General features: G+C 37.9%; 1 protein-coding gene across 1 annotated transcript in view; it reads left to right on the forward strand.

The window, feature by feature from the left end:
* LOC310735900 (disintegrin and metalloproteinase domain-containing protein 10) overlaps positions 1-18,514 on the forward strand; it is a 41,112-nt gene that overhangs the window by 13,419 nt on the left and 9,179 nt on the right. The window contains exons 6-8 of the mRNA XM_083559181.1: positions 228-350; positions 2,164-2,256; positions 2,350-2,518. Coding sequence (XP_083415307.1) covers positions 228-350; positions 2,164-2,256; positions 2,350-2,518 — 385 coding nt within the window. The remainder of the gene's footprint in view (positions 1-227; positions 351-2,163; positions 2,257-2,349; positions 2,519-18,514) is intronic.

Here is an 18,514-nt window from a genome sequence, read left to right on the forward strand (position 1 = left end):
TGGGCCACGCAGTCATTTACAGTACAAAAAAAACCATTGTTTCTGCTTTAATGACAATAACAAACCCTCTTGTCAGGCGACCTGTAAATTCCACTGTATTTGTGATTATTTTTAAACGTCGTCAAAAAAACAGATGTGCTCAATTCCCTTGTTTTGCTTGTTTGTCTTATATTAACCCCCCTAAAGAAAAAAACTGCCCATTTATATTTGTGTTCTGCAACCCACAGGATGAACCAGTGCCTAGGTCAAAACGTACAGTAGACCAGTCCAAGACTAGCTGTCTCCTCCATCTGCATGTGGACTATTTGTTTTATCAGAGGTTTGGCAGCATCGAGGCCGTCATTGCCCAGGTGAATCCAAAATAAATTTCAGTACACACTGGTCATTGAACCCAAACGCAGCATTGATATTGTGACCTTGAGATGTTAACCATAAACTGTTTTTCCAGTTAAAACTGGACGACTTTTTGCATGGTATTTATATTTACCTGTTCAAATCAATTGTATACAAATGTCTTTCTTATTGGTAAGGGGTTCCCATAATCGGTAGGGGGAGAACATCAAGCTCGCTCAAGTTCTCTCTTCAGTTCAGCCGAGTTCATTAGCCTCGCTTCCTCGTGATTCTGGGAACAACGTGTTCTCTGAACAAATAATTGAACAACTGATGTTTGAATGCGAAAGATAAGACTCGTGTGCCTCACTGTGATTATGGATGTTACGTTCGGATCACTTTAGACGCTTTTGCACTGCATGAGGTCACTTATCGGTGTATTATTTTTGGTTTGGACATTATGTAACGATATTGCTATTCTAATAATCTCAGATAAAGGTTCATTCATGGGCTCTGAGTCCATGTTTATTTACCTCCGTCACAGGTCTGTTATAGCAACACAGATTTCATTCATATTGTGACGCTAAAACTTTGCCAAATGACCCGATGCAAGCGAGTCCATTTTTAAATCTAGATTCAGGTTGCTATATTGGTTTTGACTCAGTTTAAGGACATACCTACATTCTGAAAAATATTAATATTATTATTTTATATGGTATATCATGTATATATTGAATATGTATAATTACTTGTAGTTTATCTACTATCCAGTGTAGTTGGAGAAAGATGGTAATATCAATTTTAGACGTTTTTGCTAACATTAACACTATTTTCAATAGCAGTGACTAGCCACCATTATGGTAGTCATGCTAATCTGGCCTTAATTAGCCATTACTGACAGAGAATCAGGACATACTGAGTTGGACAGTGACATAAACCAGGCACCAAAATCATCTGCAATCCGAAATCATTAATGCTTTTGCAATTTATCGGAATCCCAGAGCAAAGGCTTCTATTAGGGACAGAGGTGAAAAGTATTACATGTAATCTTTGCTGTTTCGCAGTTATACTTCAAGCTTAATCTCTTCCCTCCTTTTAAATTTTAAGAGAAAAATACACATTAGGCTATTGCTTATTGTGTTATTCTTTGTCTAAATTTTTAATCAATTATGCAATGATTGCATAATGTAAAAAAAAATATGTATAAAGAACTGTTAGTATAATTATTGCACTGTGCTGTGGAGCTGATTTATATTTTCAAAAATTCATGTCTTGATTATTGACTTTATCTTCACTGTTAAAACTGACTTTTCCATTCATATGTGGTTCTTCCCCAAACTGTTACCACACAAATATATAGGATGTCTATGGATGTGGTAATATTAAATTTTTTATTCACTTGAACAATGAGACCAAAACCTGTTCCACTATTAACAGGTTGGATTAGAAGATCTTGAGTGGCCTGCTATAGCGCTCTGACCTATTGAACATCTTTGGAATGAATTGGAACGCTGACTGCACCCCAATCCTCCTCACCTCACCCACATCAGTCACCACACCTGACTTTACTTACACCCTTGTGGCTTAATGAATCTCACACAAATCTCCACACACACACACTCCTAAGTCTAGTGGAACATCTTCCCAGAAGAGTGGAAGTTATTAGAACGGCAAATGGGGACTAAACTTGGAATGGTATGTTCAAAAAGCGCATAGCAATCTCATGGTCAGGTGTCCACAAACTTTGGTTCATAGAGTGTAGTTCTTCATGAGTAGGCCTTTAGTACTCCTCTATCTTTCTACACTTATATATGAACTCCATCACTTTCACAGGTTGCCTCCTACATGAAAGCAGTAAACAATATATTTCACAAGGCAGAGTTGGCCGAGATCGACGTTATTGACTTCAAGGTGAAATCGATGAGTGTAAGATCTCTTCCCATTTTACTTATGTCACAAATATCCACATAAGATGGTTCATGTCCAGTTCCTCTAGAGCATCCAGATTGTTATTTTCAGATTAGTTCGGAAGAAAACCCAGATGACCCTCTCCAGGAGACTTTCATTGGCCCAGAGAAGCTGTTGAGTATTTATTCGGAGATGAACTGGGGAAACTACTGCCTGTCCTACCTGCTGACCAGTCGAGACTTCAGCGGTGTCCTTGGCCTGGCCTGGGAGGGGAAACCAGGTGAGATGCCTATGTGTTTAGCTTCTCAAAATCAACGTGACCATATGAAAATTAATGCACAAATTATTTTGCCATGTAACACTTGAATAGAAAATAGTTGTTTTGCAATCTCACCAGCAGGGAATTAAATATGAAATTTGAACAAACATGTTTGCCTGAATTTATTCCTATTGCTGGTCTTTACAAACGGCTGGCATTGCTGCAGGCTCTTATCGTAAGGCAAGATTAAGGGTCTTGCTCAAGGGCCCTTGGCAGCTTGGTGGTGCTGGGATTCAATCACACTGACCTATTCCAGACCTATGGTTAATATTTACATTTATGGCATGTGACAGATGCCCTTATCCAGAGCGATTCGTTATTTCGTTTATACCTTTATTAAAAAAACCCAGCAGTGGAAGCTTGGTGATGCTGGGATTTGAACCTATGACTTTCCGATCAGAAGTCCGACTATCCGTTGGTTGTTCACGAAATCATTAAATCATTAAGTGGTACATTAACATTTGGCAGATGTCATTACTCAGAGTGACTTACAGCTGAGCAATTGGGGGCTAAGAACCAATTGCTCAAGGTCCCTTGAGAGCTTGTTGGTGCTGGGATTTGAACCTGTGACCTTCTGATCCAGAGTCCAATGCTGCACACTGTACAACTGATGCTGCAGCATGTACAACTCTGTTTATGTATATCCATGTTATATTTAATCAGATCTAAATCTGTAAGCGTACAGGGAGCAAGGTTTAGTGTCAATGTTACAATAACAACATAGTGTGTAGCAACGTTAAATCACTCGGGTTTTCAACAAGTTTTGATGATTGAATGGACAGTGAAGGGTGTTTAAGGGGTTTGTGATTACAGAACAGTTTCCTATTTGCCCAAGCAAGGATGCTCAGTTTGTTGAAAATGGTAACATAAAGTACCATTGTCTGGGAAGAAAGAATGCACAACAAAAAAATTAAGTGGGCACAAAGTTTTATACAACTTTTATTTACACATTGTGGGATGAATTGGAATGCTGACTGCACCCGGGGCCTTCTCACCTCACCTACATCAGTATCTGATTTTACTAACAAACTTGTGACTGAATAAGCAAAAATCTCCACAAGCAAATGTTAAATCTAGTGGAACATCTTCCCAGAAAAGTAGAGGTTATTATAACATCAACTAGGATTACGTATGAATCTTATTATCAGATGCACACAAACTTGGACAGAATGTCCATATAGTGTATATAATATCAGAATCAGACTGTGTGTTGGCACCCACAAGGAATTTGGTTCCAGCTGTTGGTGACTCTCAAAAGAATTATTACACACCTCGCACTGCACCACGCTGTCTGAGATCCTCCAGCACTGCTCGACTGGTTACCCCACCTCACTTACCTCCCAGAATGAGAGGTAAGAATACTTCAAGGCTCTTCTCTGTTCTGGCACCGAGGTGGTGGAATGAACTTCCCCTAGATGTCGTACAGCGGAGTCCCTGACTATCTTCAAGTGACGGTTGAAGACCTACCTCTTCCTGAAACACTTAAATTAGCACTTTCCAAGTTTGTTTTGTAGAATTCAAGAGTTATATTTATATTAAGTGTGTAATCTTGCGTAACCAGTGTAGATTTATGTATTGCTAGGGACTCAAAGTCTCAGTGGCAAAAACACTTTTGTACGTCGCTCTGGATAAGGGCGTCTGCTAAATGCCGCAAATATAAATGCAAATGTAAATGTAAGTACAGACTAGACGAGACTATACAGACAATACAGATTAAATAAGAACACAATATACAGAGTATATGACATCTGTAAGGTACATAAAGTGTGAGAGTGCATGGTATTGCAAATTGTGCATCATAAGATCAAGAGGTTACTTTAAGACATTTGTACAATATACAGCAGTAATAGTGTGTGTAACATATGGGGATAAAGTGGAGTGACTGTTCTTACAATGCAGTCCTTATAGATAGGAAGCAAGGCATATCATTAAGATCACTTAATTATGCACTAGTGGCTGTAGTCACAGGTTTATGCAATATTTAATACAGACATAATATCAAATCTAAGAAGACGTTTCCCTGGTGTGTGAAGTCTGAGCGATCCTCTACCACAATACTGCAACATCCTGATTTGTGATAACTGTGGGAAATGTCTCGTGGGAGTATTCCATACTGTGAAGTGTGCCCCTGCTTGCAGATCCTGATTAGGGTTCAATGTGGAAAAGTTTCTGGAATGTTCCTTTTGTCTGCAGCTGTTCCTGAGGTGACTTCATTCGCGCTGAAAAAGTGCGAGCCGATAACATCATCCACCTTCCAAAATTTCCTCCTGCAAATTGGTGTGATGAGGGGCGTACTTGGAAAAAAGAGCAGCCATGATGTAAAGTTCGGAGAAACGACCCGTATAGATCGCTTACATAACTAAAACGGAAGCATCCTGCACATGCATTAAACACATTAACCAGATGCTCCATAGAAGCCCAGGTCTTTTTTTAGTCATTGTGACTTAATCGCTGTTGACCTTCTCACAGTTCAGACAAAGTCTTTATAAGTACTTATTGGGGGCCTTTTTTTGTACATGGGAGGCCGTCACCCTTATTAACATTCCTCGTTAACTGCATGCCAGGACTTTACATCTTTTCTTTTTTACCTCCAACTGCTCAAGACTTCTTTTCTGTCAGAAATTCCTTTATGTGTTTTTGACTATAATACTCTAAAAAACTTTCTTTCGGCTTCTCCCGTTAGGGGTCGCCACAGCAGATCATCCGCATATTTGTTTTGGCACATGTTTTTACACTGGATGCCCTTCCTAACGCAACCCTCCCCATAAATTGAGGCTTGGGACCGGCACTAAGAATGGCTGGGGTTGGTTCCCTGACCGGGGATCGAACCCGGGCCTACTCTACCCAGCACTTATCATATATCAGCACATCTAATCCAATACTAAAGGCTATTAAATTCTCTTAAATTCCACATCAAAAGCTTAAAGGTCCATGAAATTACTGGACAACACAAAAACTATGAGGATGGATTTAGACCGTAATAAACAGCAACAGTCTTTCACAATGGCTCAGGACCACTGGTTACATTTAATTGCAGACCAATGCACACCTTAGCAATGATTCACTGTAATAAATGGACATTCGGTGCCACCCAAATGAGGATGGTTTCTTCCCTCTTGCCATCTCAGAGAGATTTTCTGTGCCACAGTCACAGCTTACTCATTAATTAAGTCAATTCAAGTCAAATTTATTTCTATAGCGCTTTTCACAACAGACATTGTCTCAAAGCAGATTTACAGAAATCAACAGTCAAGGTGAACGGTGTGCATTTATCCCTGTGGCAAAGAAAAACTCCCTTAGATGTTATGAGGAAGAAACCTTGAGAGGAACCGGACTCAAAAGGGGAACCCATCCTCATTTGGGTGACATCAAGAGTTTGATCATAAATCTTTCAACAATACAGAACACTGGAGAGTGAGAACTAACATGAGTACTGGAGTATAAGATTATAAGTAATGTTCTTTCTACAGTCTTATACAGTCTATATGGTTAGTAGCTCCTAGTTTTATGAGCTCAACATTTGTGATCATCACAGATCCAGCATCAGCTTCTCCATGCCAGAGCCTTTAAACACTCCAGGAGGTTCAATGTCAAAACTCCACACATGTAGTGGGATCCAATTGGCACTGGTACGTCGCTAGATGGTTCGGGATGTTTGCGAGTTCGGCATCTACTTCTTTAAAGTCCATAATCTTCACGAGGTGAGACGTGACTGGAGCTGGCCAAACCTTTAGGGTTTCTCGGAATGGGGAGAGAAAGAGAAGCAGTGGAGAGAAATTAGCGTAGCTGCTGTTCATGATATTAACAGCACAAGTTGATAATGTGCATGTGATCAGATGTTCTGGAGCACAAGGTTATGATGTGAGACGTATGTTATGTTTAGGCTTTGCTAAAAAGATACGTTTTTAACCTGCACTTAAACTGGGAGAGTGTGTCTGAGCCCCAAACACTGTCAGGAAGACTATTCCAGAGTTTAGGAGCTAAATGTGAAAATGATCTACCGCCTTTAGTGGACTTTGCTATTCTAGGAACTACTAGAAGTCCAGAGTTTTGAGATCTCAGGGAGCGTGACGGATTGTAGCGTGTTAAAAGACTGGATAGATACATGGGAGCCAAACCATTTAGTGCTTTATAAATGAGAAGTAATAGTTTGAAGTCTATTCAAAACTTAACAGGAAGCCAATGTAGGGACGATAAGATTGGTTTATATGGTCATATTTTCTTAACCTTGTAAGAACTCTTGCTGCTGCATTCTGAACTAACTGAAGCTTGTTTATTAATGATGCAGGACATCCACCTAGTAATGCATTACAGTAGTCTATTCTGGAGGTCATGAAAGCATGGACGAGCTTCTCTGCATCGGATATAGACAACATATTTCTTAGCTTCGAAATATTTCTAAGGTAAAAGAAGGCTGTTTTTGTAACTTGATTGATATGATTTTTAAAAGACAAGTTGCTGGCTGAAATAACTCCCAGGTCTTTTATCGTTGAACTAGTGGTTACAGAACATCCACCTAAATGCAGGTTGAGATGCTGGAGCTTCTGTATAGTGGTTTTTGGGCCGATGAGCAAAATCTCCATCTTATCAGAATTTAGTAGTATTAGGAACAATCCTATACATTCTTTTATGCCCACTTTATCTATATAAAGCTGCCTTTTCGACAATGTCTGTTGTTAAAAGCTATACAAATAAACATTTATTGAAAATATAACTTAAGCATGTTTGATAAATAAATGTTAAAATATAATAATAATAATAATGAAATAGAAAAAAACTCTAACTTGCTGGACCAAAATTCTCTCTGTGTTGATGCAGCTTTTTTTCATCTACAGAAAGTAAGAATTTTTAATCAATGATTTGTTCTTTGTCTTTTGTACTGTAATATATGACCATAGCTTTGATACTACCTGGTCAGCATATTTTTTTTCAAAGTTTATTAATGTATTATATCATTATTATTATTATTAATGAATTTATATAATAAATTACTGGAACATATTTGTAATGGAATATATGGTTCTTTTTGCATAAGTGTGTTAAAAGAAAGTGTAATGGTAACTTAGGAATAGGTTTAGGTTTATTAGTGAGTGTTTGTGTGTCTGTGAAGTCAGTGGAAAGATCTCATTCATACAGAGTTCTGCATGTTTCTTCTGGCTGATTAAGATTAAGATTAAGGACCGGAGTGAGCAATAGACATGCCACCTCATCCTTTTCAAACATAGCAAAAAGCATCCTTTTTTTTTTTTTTTTTTTTTTTTACAAAAAAAGTAAAAAAAAATCAATAAATTAAATAAAAATCATTAATAAATGGGTGATGAATTTATAGTAAGATTTCTACTCTGTTGTCTTTTATAGGAGGCCTATAAAAATAAGAAGAATAAGGCAAGGAGGTAAATTATGGTTAAAAAAAAAGAAAGAAAGAAAGAAATACAGATCCTGTATCTTTTTGTATATCTCAATATTTGAGGCTGGTAATAAAGCAATGTTTCATTTTTGCAAAATTAATATGAAGTGAGCAGTTTTAATAGGAATGGAAACATAATCTAATGGAGATCAAAAAAATTTGCATTTCTCTGTAAATGTGGACCTCACCGAAATTTTTATTCTGATTACGTTCCTTTGTGATTTTTGAATTTCGGTTATGTTCTTCTGCTGTACAAATTGGGAGCAAAGCCAGCTGTGTTTTTTTGCCTTGTCATTTCAGCAGGAGGTCTACTCCACTCAGACTATCACTTCAATTGTCAGTTGCACATACGTGATTGGTTGAAAACAGGGGCGTGAGCCTTTACAAAAAGTGACAAGAAAGTTACGCGGCTTGACCTGCCGTCCTTGCCTCCCCCTTTCCCCCCAAATCTGAAACAGAAACAAGGAACATGGAATGACCGCATTCCTCATGCTGGATTAGTCTCCATGGTGGGAGAGTTACATGGACAAATTTATGCACAATTCTTTTTAATATAATAACCTTCTTTTCCATCCAGTGATTTTGTCATGACTATTTCCAGACTGGTTCAATGGTCGAACGCGTGATCCAAGCATTCATGTGGCGGAGTTGTTGTGTTTTGTGTTTTGGATGCATAAACTGGACTAATCTGGTTTTGGAGTGTTGGAATGTAAACCCAGAGACCTCCCATGTACAATGCTTCTACCACAACAAAGACCCCTCATGGCTTTGGAATGAGCAGTGGGAGTTATTTATCCTTTTCTGTGCCATGCCAATGGACATTATTGGGAGTTATGGGGAATGCCTGGCACCCACACTCCATGAACTGGTTTATAACCACACTTGACCAAATACAATTGGCTGAGATAGAAGTTAGATGTTTTTCTATTGCTCCTTATCAACCTATATATACAGTATATATAATGTTATTATAATGCATTGAAAGATGTCTTATAAAAATTATTCGAGTGCCTCCAGCTTTGTGGTAACAGTGTGAAAAGAACCACATATAGCAGGAAAGGTCAGGTCTCCGTATACCTTTGGCATTATAGTGTATATATAATTAATGCTAAATCTATCTAGACTTCTTGATTTATTCTGAGTAGTTTCAAAAATGCAGACACACTTGAGATATGTGCCACAAATTATGCCGCAAACCACCTTGCAACATTACCTAGTTGTATTTCTGTGTGAGCCAGTAAAATAATTATATGAATCTTAGCTGTTCTTTATGCATCGTTGCCCCATAAAATTGTGGCATCATTCTGGATTGTTTTCATCGAACTATGTCCGTTGTAGAACATTTTGGAAAGCTACACAGCTTGTGGTTTCTTTCCTCCTGCTGTTGCAATGCCATTGAAAAGTAGTTTGAAACCCTTTCTCAGAGGATTTAGCTTGTATTACCTGGCATGGTAGAAAAGCATTGTTAAGTTTATAAAACAGCTACAATATATGAGCACTTCACTGAAGCCTAGTTATGTTGAATTTGTATTAAAGCAGAATAAATGTACTATTGTATCACCCTGGTTGTCAAAACAAACAGCAATTATGACACTTATCATCAAACATCACCAAACCTGTCCCAGTGTGGCCCTTTACAGTTACAGTGAGGAAAATAAGTATTTGAACACCCTGCCATTTTGCAAGTTCTCCCACTTAGAAATCATTAAGGGGTCTGAAATTGTCATCGTAGGTGCATGTCCACTGTGAGAGACATAATCTAAAAAAAAAAATATCCAGAAATCACAATGTATGATTTTGTAACTATTTATTTGTATGATACAGCTGCAAATAAGTATTTGAACACCTGAGAAAGTCAATGTTAATATTTGGTACAGTAGCCTTTGTTTGCAATTACAGAGGTCAAACTTTTCCTGTAGTTTTTCACCAGGTTTGCACACACTGCAGGAGGGATTTTGGCCCACTCCTCCACACAGATCTTCTCTAGATCAGTCAGGTTTCTGGCCTGTCGCTGAGAAACATGGAGTTTGAGCTCCCTCCAAAGATTCTCTATTGGGTTTAGGTCTGGAGACTGGCTAGGCCACGCCAGAACCTTGATATGCTTCTTACAGAGCCACTCCTTGGTTATCCTGGCTGTGTGCTTCGGGTCATTGTCATGTTGGAAGACCCAGCCTCGACCCATCTTCAATGCTCTAACTAAGGGAAGGAGGTTGTTCCCCAAAATCTCGCAATACATGGCCCTGGTCATCCTCTCCTAAATACAGTGCAGTCGCCCTGTCCCATGTGCAGAAAAACACCCCCAAAGCATGATGCTACCACCCCCATGCTTCACAGTAGGGATGGTGTTCTTGGGATGGTACTCATCATTCTTCTTCCTCCAAACATGTTTAGTGGAATTATGACCCAAAAGTTCTATTTTGGTCTCATCTGACTACATGACTTTCTCCCATGACTCCTCTGGATCATCCAAATGGTCATTAGCAAACTTAAGACGTGCCTGGACATGTGCTGGTTTAAGCAGGGGATCCTTCCGTGCCATGCATGATTTCAAACCATGACGTCTTAGTGTATTACCAACAGTAACCTTGAAAACGGTGGTCCCAGCTCTTTTCAGGTCATTGACCAGCTCCTCCCATGTAGTTCTGGGCTGATTTCTCACCTTCCTTAGGATCATTGAGACCCCACGAGGTGAGATCTTGCATGGAGCCCCAGTCCAAGGGAGATTGACAGTCATGTTTAGCTTCTTCCATTTTCTAATGATTGCTCCAACAGTGGACCTTTTTTCACCAAGCTGCTTGGCAATTTCCCCGTAGCCCTTTCCAGCCTTGTGGAGGTGTACAATTTTGTCTCTAGTGTCTTTGGACAGCTCTTTGGTCTTGGCCATGTTAGTAGTTGGATTCTTACTGATTGTATGGGGTGGACAGGTGTCTTTATGCAGCTAACGACCTCAAACAGGTGCATCTAATTTAGGATAATAAATGTAGTGGAGGTGGACATTTTAAAGGCAGACTAACAGGTCTTTGAGGGTCAGAATTCTAGCTGATAGACAGGTGTTCAAATACTTATTTGCAGCTGTATCATACAAATAAATAGTTTAAAAATCATATATTGTGATTTCTGGATTTTTTTTTTTTAGATTATGTCTCTCACAGTGGACATGCACCTACGATGACAATTTCAGACCCCTCCATGATTTCTAAGTGGGAGAACTTGCAAAATAGCAGGGTGTTCAAATACTTATTTTCCTCACTGTAACAGCAAATGTCATTGCAAAGTCCTGTAACTATTAAAATGTTCTGTGAAGGCTAGGTTGTATAATATAGTATAGTATAAAATAGTAATGTCTTAAATACATCAAATATGATAATGCTTCGTAAGCCACAGCGCTGCCAAATTCTTGCATTTGATTGGTCAGAAGTTTATTAATTGTATCATTTCTAACAATAGTGTAACTACAAATCACAGCTTTATTGGTCAGCATTTACATTAATGGCATTTGGCAGACACCCTTATCCAGAGCGACTCACATTTATCTCATTCATACAACTGAGCCGCTATGGTTTTAAGGGATGGCGTTCAAGATGTATTGAAGCTGTAAATGTAAGACTTTTGGCAAATGAGTATAAAAGAGTTTATACTTTTCTGACACATAACATGTTGCTTGGGTCAAAAATATATAACATTAGGCCTTCAGGATCAAAATGACCTGCGGACATTTTAAGCATAAACGATTTGTTGTTTAAAGCTGTTGCTTTAATTTGTACAATCCAAGGCCCCCAAGAAGGCTGTTTTTAATTGCATACCCTAACTAACAAATAGCAAAACTAAAACTAGCTGGCTACACAAGACTAAGCTAACAAAAGGGGTTGGCACCTGCTTGACTTGAAAATAGATTGTGTAGACTATCACAACACCAATGTGGTGAAATGTATTTGTGTGTGCAGTCCTACCTGTTTTTAAACCAATTGAGCTAGTATAAGACAGAATGCTAACAAGGCTAACACACATAAGGTCACCAAGAGAGCCAAAAAAACCGGGTGCATTTATTGAGTAAGAAAACAGTAAACTGGCTTCTGGTTGTTATTCATTAACAGCATGACCCCAAGACTTGTAATTCTTACATACAGTCAGGGCTGTTTTCTGAGATTCCTATTGTCACCCCCCTATGACTACGCCCTCCCACCACAATGTTTCACCCCACACCATACAAATCATTCGCAACCTTCCCTAAATAAGGTTAAACACATTTACTATTCATAGCAAAATTCCCTGAATTCAAGTATGTGAGCATATACCCCTGTTGGTTGCACCCTAGTTTGCGTATGCCTGGAAACAGCACACCCATTGTGAACAGGCCAAACTATATTGTGTTTTATTTAGCTTCTTTTGGATTCATATTGACAACAATGTTTTAATATTTCAAAACACTTTTAGATATTTTTTTAACCAGTGATGGGTCACATCCCCAGTATCCCCTGCAAATGTTACAGTAAAGCGGAGGTGGGAAGTAATGAAGTACAAATACTTCATCATAGATTTTTCTGGTATCAATACTTTATTTTTCTAACAACTTTTTACTTTCACTCATTAATTATTTTAACTCAAATATCTGTACTTTCTTTTTCTTACATTTTCAAAACAGGCTTGTTTCTTTAGTATTAATCTATTTGGTGACTATTTGATGACATATTTTTCTTCTCATTGATCACCGTTTTCAGTCCATTAACCTATTTCTTGTCATTGTGCGGCTTTTTCAATCTATCACTGAGGTATTATTTACTGGCTCTCACACTAGGTTAGCCTACAAAGCTACAAAGCCTTCAAAGCTAACAACTAGCAAGGCAGAATGCAATAAGAAGTATGGGGCTAACAGAGAGACAGGGAGTCAGCGATGTTAACATGACTGAAAACAGAGACATTCCTGATCACCTGATCATCATCTTTTCTCTGATTGTGTTCTATATGGTGGATGTTCAGCCTGGATACATTCATTAGAAAACAAAATTAGAAATTCTTTTATATCAATATATTATGATGTGAAGTCCAGTTACCAGCATAACACTAAAACAGGTAGTAGTAATGCCTAATTTTTTAATTAAGTACATGTCAGAGCCCAAACTTCTTTACCTTAACCTGAGTAAAAAGTTTAGTCAGTACTTTAACTTTTTCCAGGGGCTTTTAGAACATGTGACTTGAGTTAATGGATGTGTGTACTTTTGCAAACTTCTGCAGTAAGGCTGCAACCGACAACTGTTAAACTAGGAATTCCAGCTGGTTACTATATGTTACTGCATAGGAGGCATCATATGAGGTCATATGAGTTGAATATATCAGAGCAAAGAGACATGACTTCAGTGGGAGATAAGTGAACTTGCCAAAGCCCTTAGCCAGGGCTCACGCTGTTCTCCTGTCATCTCATGTCAAGTTTACGGTTTTAATGAGTTGAGGTCTCATGGATGAAAAATAATTTTGGCAGGAATACACATTACTTGTCCCAATTTGTTCTCTTTCCAGTGCTGTTAGCCTGCCATCAGCTCTCTGAATCTGTACACGCTTTATGTGACGGTGAAGAAATCCTCTATTGCGTTAAAGAACTGATTCTGTTACTTTCCAGGAAAAAAGTGTTGCAAAACAAAAGCATTTACAAGCTTTTCAGCTGTACTCTTAGGCAACTGATGCAAAATCACACACATGCTTTCAAGGAAGCAGCTAAGGGGGAGGAAATGGTGGGTAAACAAGGTCATGGAAAAGATGCATTCAACCTTCAATACCTTGCATGCTGTGCATTTGGTACCTGGGCCTTCAGTGGGGATTCACCCGACTTAATATACAACGCATTGCATTACATAGAGAGAGGCATTTCACATATGGAGGGTGAATACCATTTTACTAAAGCAAGCTCCAAACCTCTACACTACAACCGCAACTGTGCACCTACATAATCTGGAGCAGTTCAGAATCAATATTTGTCTAATAACATGACAAAAACATTAAAAATGTAAATAAAATACAACCTACTCACCAGAGATGCAGACTCATAATTTGCGCCGCTCCTCAGAGGCTGTAAGTCAGTGGTAACGCTCGTATTCACTGGTCTGGAAGTGGAGAACAAACCCTTTTCCTGGTCTGAGACAAACTAGCTGGCTTCAGGGTTGACCGACCTCCTCATGATGTCTAGCTTTTCTTGAAAATGGATTTTTAAGTATTTCCGAGTCCAAATTTCAATTTTCAAAAAAAAAAAAAAATCAATCAATTTTTCTTTCTCCGTAGGCTTAAAAAAGTCTAACTTAGATGTATTAATGTGTGCAGAGCTACAGACATGTTTTGCCAGTCGAACTTGGCTGTAACAGTTTCCCTCTGACCAACCAATCAGAGGATGGAAAAATGCTGACGCTATTCTGTGCCAGCTAGCAGCCCTGTGAGGCGAATATCTGATTGATTAAAGAAACAGAGCTATTTCCTAAAAAGACTATAGTAAAAAGGCCAGCAGTACAGGCTTTGAAGGCCCTGGGCAGATTAGATTGACATGGCTGGAGATAGATGCTGAAATCTGATTAGACAATAAATCTAACATCCACATACACGTACTGGAAGCAGTGCAGCCAAGAGAAACGCTACGAAATGAAGAGAATAAACTGTTGAAAATAAATGTATACAATTTCATGGAACAAATATTAGAATTTATGTTGTAAATGTAGGTCAGTGCTTCTGATAGAGTTTAGGCCAGCAGTGAAGGCTTTACTGGCCCTGACCGCCCACCACTACTATATACAGACACTATTTACATTTTGATCAGTATTTATTGGCAAGGACTTCTGTGTTAAGAAACTTAGTTGAACAATGAGCAAGATAAAGATGAAAGTGAGTAGAAAACATACTGAATTAGAAATTAATATAGATCATTTTTCTGTGGTGGTTCAGTGGTTAAGCTGTTAGACCACAAGGTCAAGAGTTCAGATCCCAACACCATAAAGTTGACACTGCACTGCATTCATGATATCTCAATTCAATTCATTTTAATTCAATGGACATTGTCACAAAACAGCTTTACAGAAATAAATAGATTAAATGTATAAACTGATTTGTTTCTAAAAGTTTCTTGAAGTTACAATAAGTTCAGACACAAATGGGAAGCCGTACTGATCTGGGTGACACTAATTGTTCTTTATATTTTGATCATTGTTGTTCACTGATGGACATTAAATTCAAATCTGTTCGCGGCAACTGTTAAACAAAGCCACTGTCGCAGAATTGTTTGTATTAATTAAATTCAATTGTTTTGTGTTTCTGTGGACTCATATTTATATTATAAATAGAATTAGCCTGAAAGTCTACTAAAGTCTACTGTAGGCTCCATCCTGCTAACATTTTGTCCAGATTGCAATACTTGTAACTGAGTCTTTTTGGCTTCTGTCCATTCTCTGCAAAGCACAAGTAAGAACATATTTCTTTTAATGCATGGAAGGCCAATTACATTCCAAAAGAACAAACAGATTTTAGGTCCAGCACACCTGGTTTTATATTTAAACGCTATCATTAAATGGGTTGCCAGATCCGTAATTTACCTGTTTTTTTTAGGCTGCTGATGAAGTCAAGTGAGTTCTATTGTCATTTCAAACAAGTGCAGTTGATAAAGTATGCAGTGAAACAAAACAGTTTTTCTCCAGATCAGAGGTGCCAGAAAACACAAAACTAAGACAAAAGCAGACCTACACTCAGGACTACACAAAGTGCAAGAGTGCAAAAGATAAGAACAAAATAACAATCGCACAATGAGTGAATTTATACACCAGCAAATAGTATAAATTGATATAAATATATATATATATATATATATATATATATATATATATATATATATATATATATATATATATATATATATATATAGAGTATATATAAAGACTGTATATGTAAATATTTTAATGAGGTACAGCATTTTTTTTTAATTGGAAAATAAGTGTCCTTGTGATGCGTGTGTGTGTGTGTATGTGTGTGTGTGTATGTGTGTGTGTGTGTGTGTGTGTGTGTGTGTGTGTGTGTGTGTGTGTGTGTTTCTTTGTGTGATAGATTTTGGGGAAGAAACAGTCTGGTTTTGAGGCCCCCAATGCTTTTGAATACTAAGTTGATTTTCAATAGCTGGACTGTACCAATGATTTGCAAGGCAAATTTTAACATGTTGCTGCCTGAGCTGTTACTCATGCATAATTACCATGTAATCAGCATGTGAAAACAGTATAAATAAAACACTCGTCATATGTTTTAAAGCATTTATATATGTATAATTGTACAAAATAAAATACTACTGGCTGTGGTTGAGGATTTTCCAAAAACACCATATTTCAATGTGTTGTATTCCCTGATCAGACCAATGAAGTGTCCGATAATTAGTTATATCAATTATATTCCCAATAATTACAATTGGACATTATAATTGGACAAGGACATTGTGAAATGTCCCTGAAACAAGTTTGCTTCTCATTTTCCTTACAGAATATTATAGCAGTGATAAATAGAGAGACAAACTGGGGAGGGTATGACTTTATTTATCCTTGAGAGTTCCCTAAATGAAATGAAATTAAATAAACATCTATTTGCAGAAAATCTCAAAATACTTCCAATTACACACATTCTTATTTGTTTATGTGGATTGTCCAGTTGTCTGTGTGAGCTGTTGAAACTCAGAATCCTTCTCTGAGCAGACACATCACGGGTGGAATCTCTGTATTAGTTAATTCCCTATGTAACACTCTTAATAATTAAAGCAATGATTCTAGAATAAAATAAAATAGACCCCAAAAACCAATGAAGAATCTTCAGTCTCTGATGAGGAAAAGCAAAACTTCTTTATTGCAGTCACATTCCAATGAGCTCATAGAAGGTGGTCACTCAATCATAATCAAGCTGATCAAGCACACATAGTTCTACTTATTCATGTTAGTACCCTTAGAGCTGATTGAGTCCTGTGGGCCTTGAGTGCAGGTTATGTTTCCTTGAGAGATAATATTTGCTTATCTTGTTCCTTTTTTGATTTAACCACCTGCATATTAATCTTATGTCTAGTTCTTGTGATGTCCTTTACACTCTCTTTATTGGCTCCTTCTATCCAGCTTCTTCTCGCAGACGTTCCGGATCTCTTAGGAGCTCTTAGGAGCATTCTCCGAAGACATTATCACTAATTTCTACTCCTCTCCCCAGCAACTGAGGTTGCACAATTCATTTAGCATCTCTTTATTCTAACTGTTCTACGTGACACGTGATATGGGCACACAGACCTCGCCTAACCTCCCTGCTGTTTTCCACCATGAGACACATACCGATACTAAAGATTCTGAAGACCTTCGTACATCTGCATCAATTCTCCTTTTTCTCTCTCCACATCCCACATCTTCTCCCTATTCTTCCTACTGGTCTCCTACTGATTATTCTCAAACTTCCCCCGTTCTATCTCCCACTTTTACTCCTGTGTATTATCCTTCCATACCTTCTCCTGACCTTGATTGCTCTCCCATGTCTCCTTCAGTTTCTAAGACCTACATGTTCTTTTTCCCCAATAAATCTACCTAATATGGTTGTTTTATTTTTATTGACACATTCACAGCCCATCAGTCAAGCCCTATACTACTTTATGTGTTGGTATCAGGCTATCAGTTGAATTTTTACTTGGAGTAAATAGGTTAAATGAGTTTGATTCAAATATAAGTTTGATTAATCTAGTTATGTAAACTTATGGTATCTCATAAGTCCTCTACTTAATTTTAAGCTTAATATATTGGATTTAATACACTCTAAATGATGATTAAAATGACGATTAAAAATTATTAAAATACAAGCTTAATAATGTGGATTAAAAGGTTTACTTCGACAGAGCTGTTACTACAGAAAGAATAATGTCTGTCAGACTGTAAACTGTAAACTACAATAAAAAACACTTTTATTCAAAATTGTATTATGTAATTTGGGGGTTGAAGTTGTTCTGGGTGGGTTAGGATACAATCACAGCATTGTGGGGAAAACCGAGGGTCACGGATACCTGGCAACCCGGATTGGCTGCTTTGATTAGCTGGCTCAATTCTGAAAAATAACAGAAGTAATCCCACAATTGCAGAATTTCAGACCCTAAGCATGTGTAGATCAGAGTAGCGTTAGTATTCATTATCGTAAAAACAGATCAATAGCTGTGTTTCAGCTTAGGGGGATATAACATGGAAAGGTCTGGAATTAATTACACATTAGACCATTGAGGCTCACATCAACCCTATCCAGGCCCTCTCAGGAGAGATGACGTCACTGAATGGTGATGTGTAAAAAAAAAAAATACCATCTGTTAGTGATCTGTGGTGGAATTTTGGATGGCTTTATTTATTCTGTATTATTTCAAGTACATAAGAAATGTTTGTGAGAGAAGAAATGCTAGATTTGGGTTACTTCGCAGTTCTTCTTGGACCTGTGTAGTGATTTGCTTGTTGGCTGGCTGGAGAGTCCCAATTCTCCAACTGTATTGCACCAAAATGTTTTGCAAAGAAATAAAATAAAGAGAAAAAGAGCAA

The sequence above is a fragment of the Silurus aristotelis genome, assembly GCF_946808225.1.
Source record: "Silurus aristotelis genome assembly, chromosome: 13".
Classification (NCBI taxonomy): Eukaryota; Metazoa; Chordata; class Actinopteri; order Siluriformes; family Siluridae; genus Silurus; species Silurus aristotelis.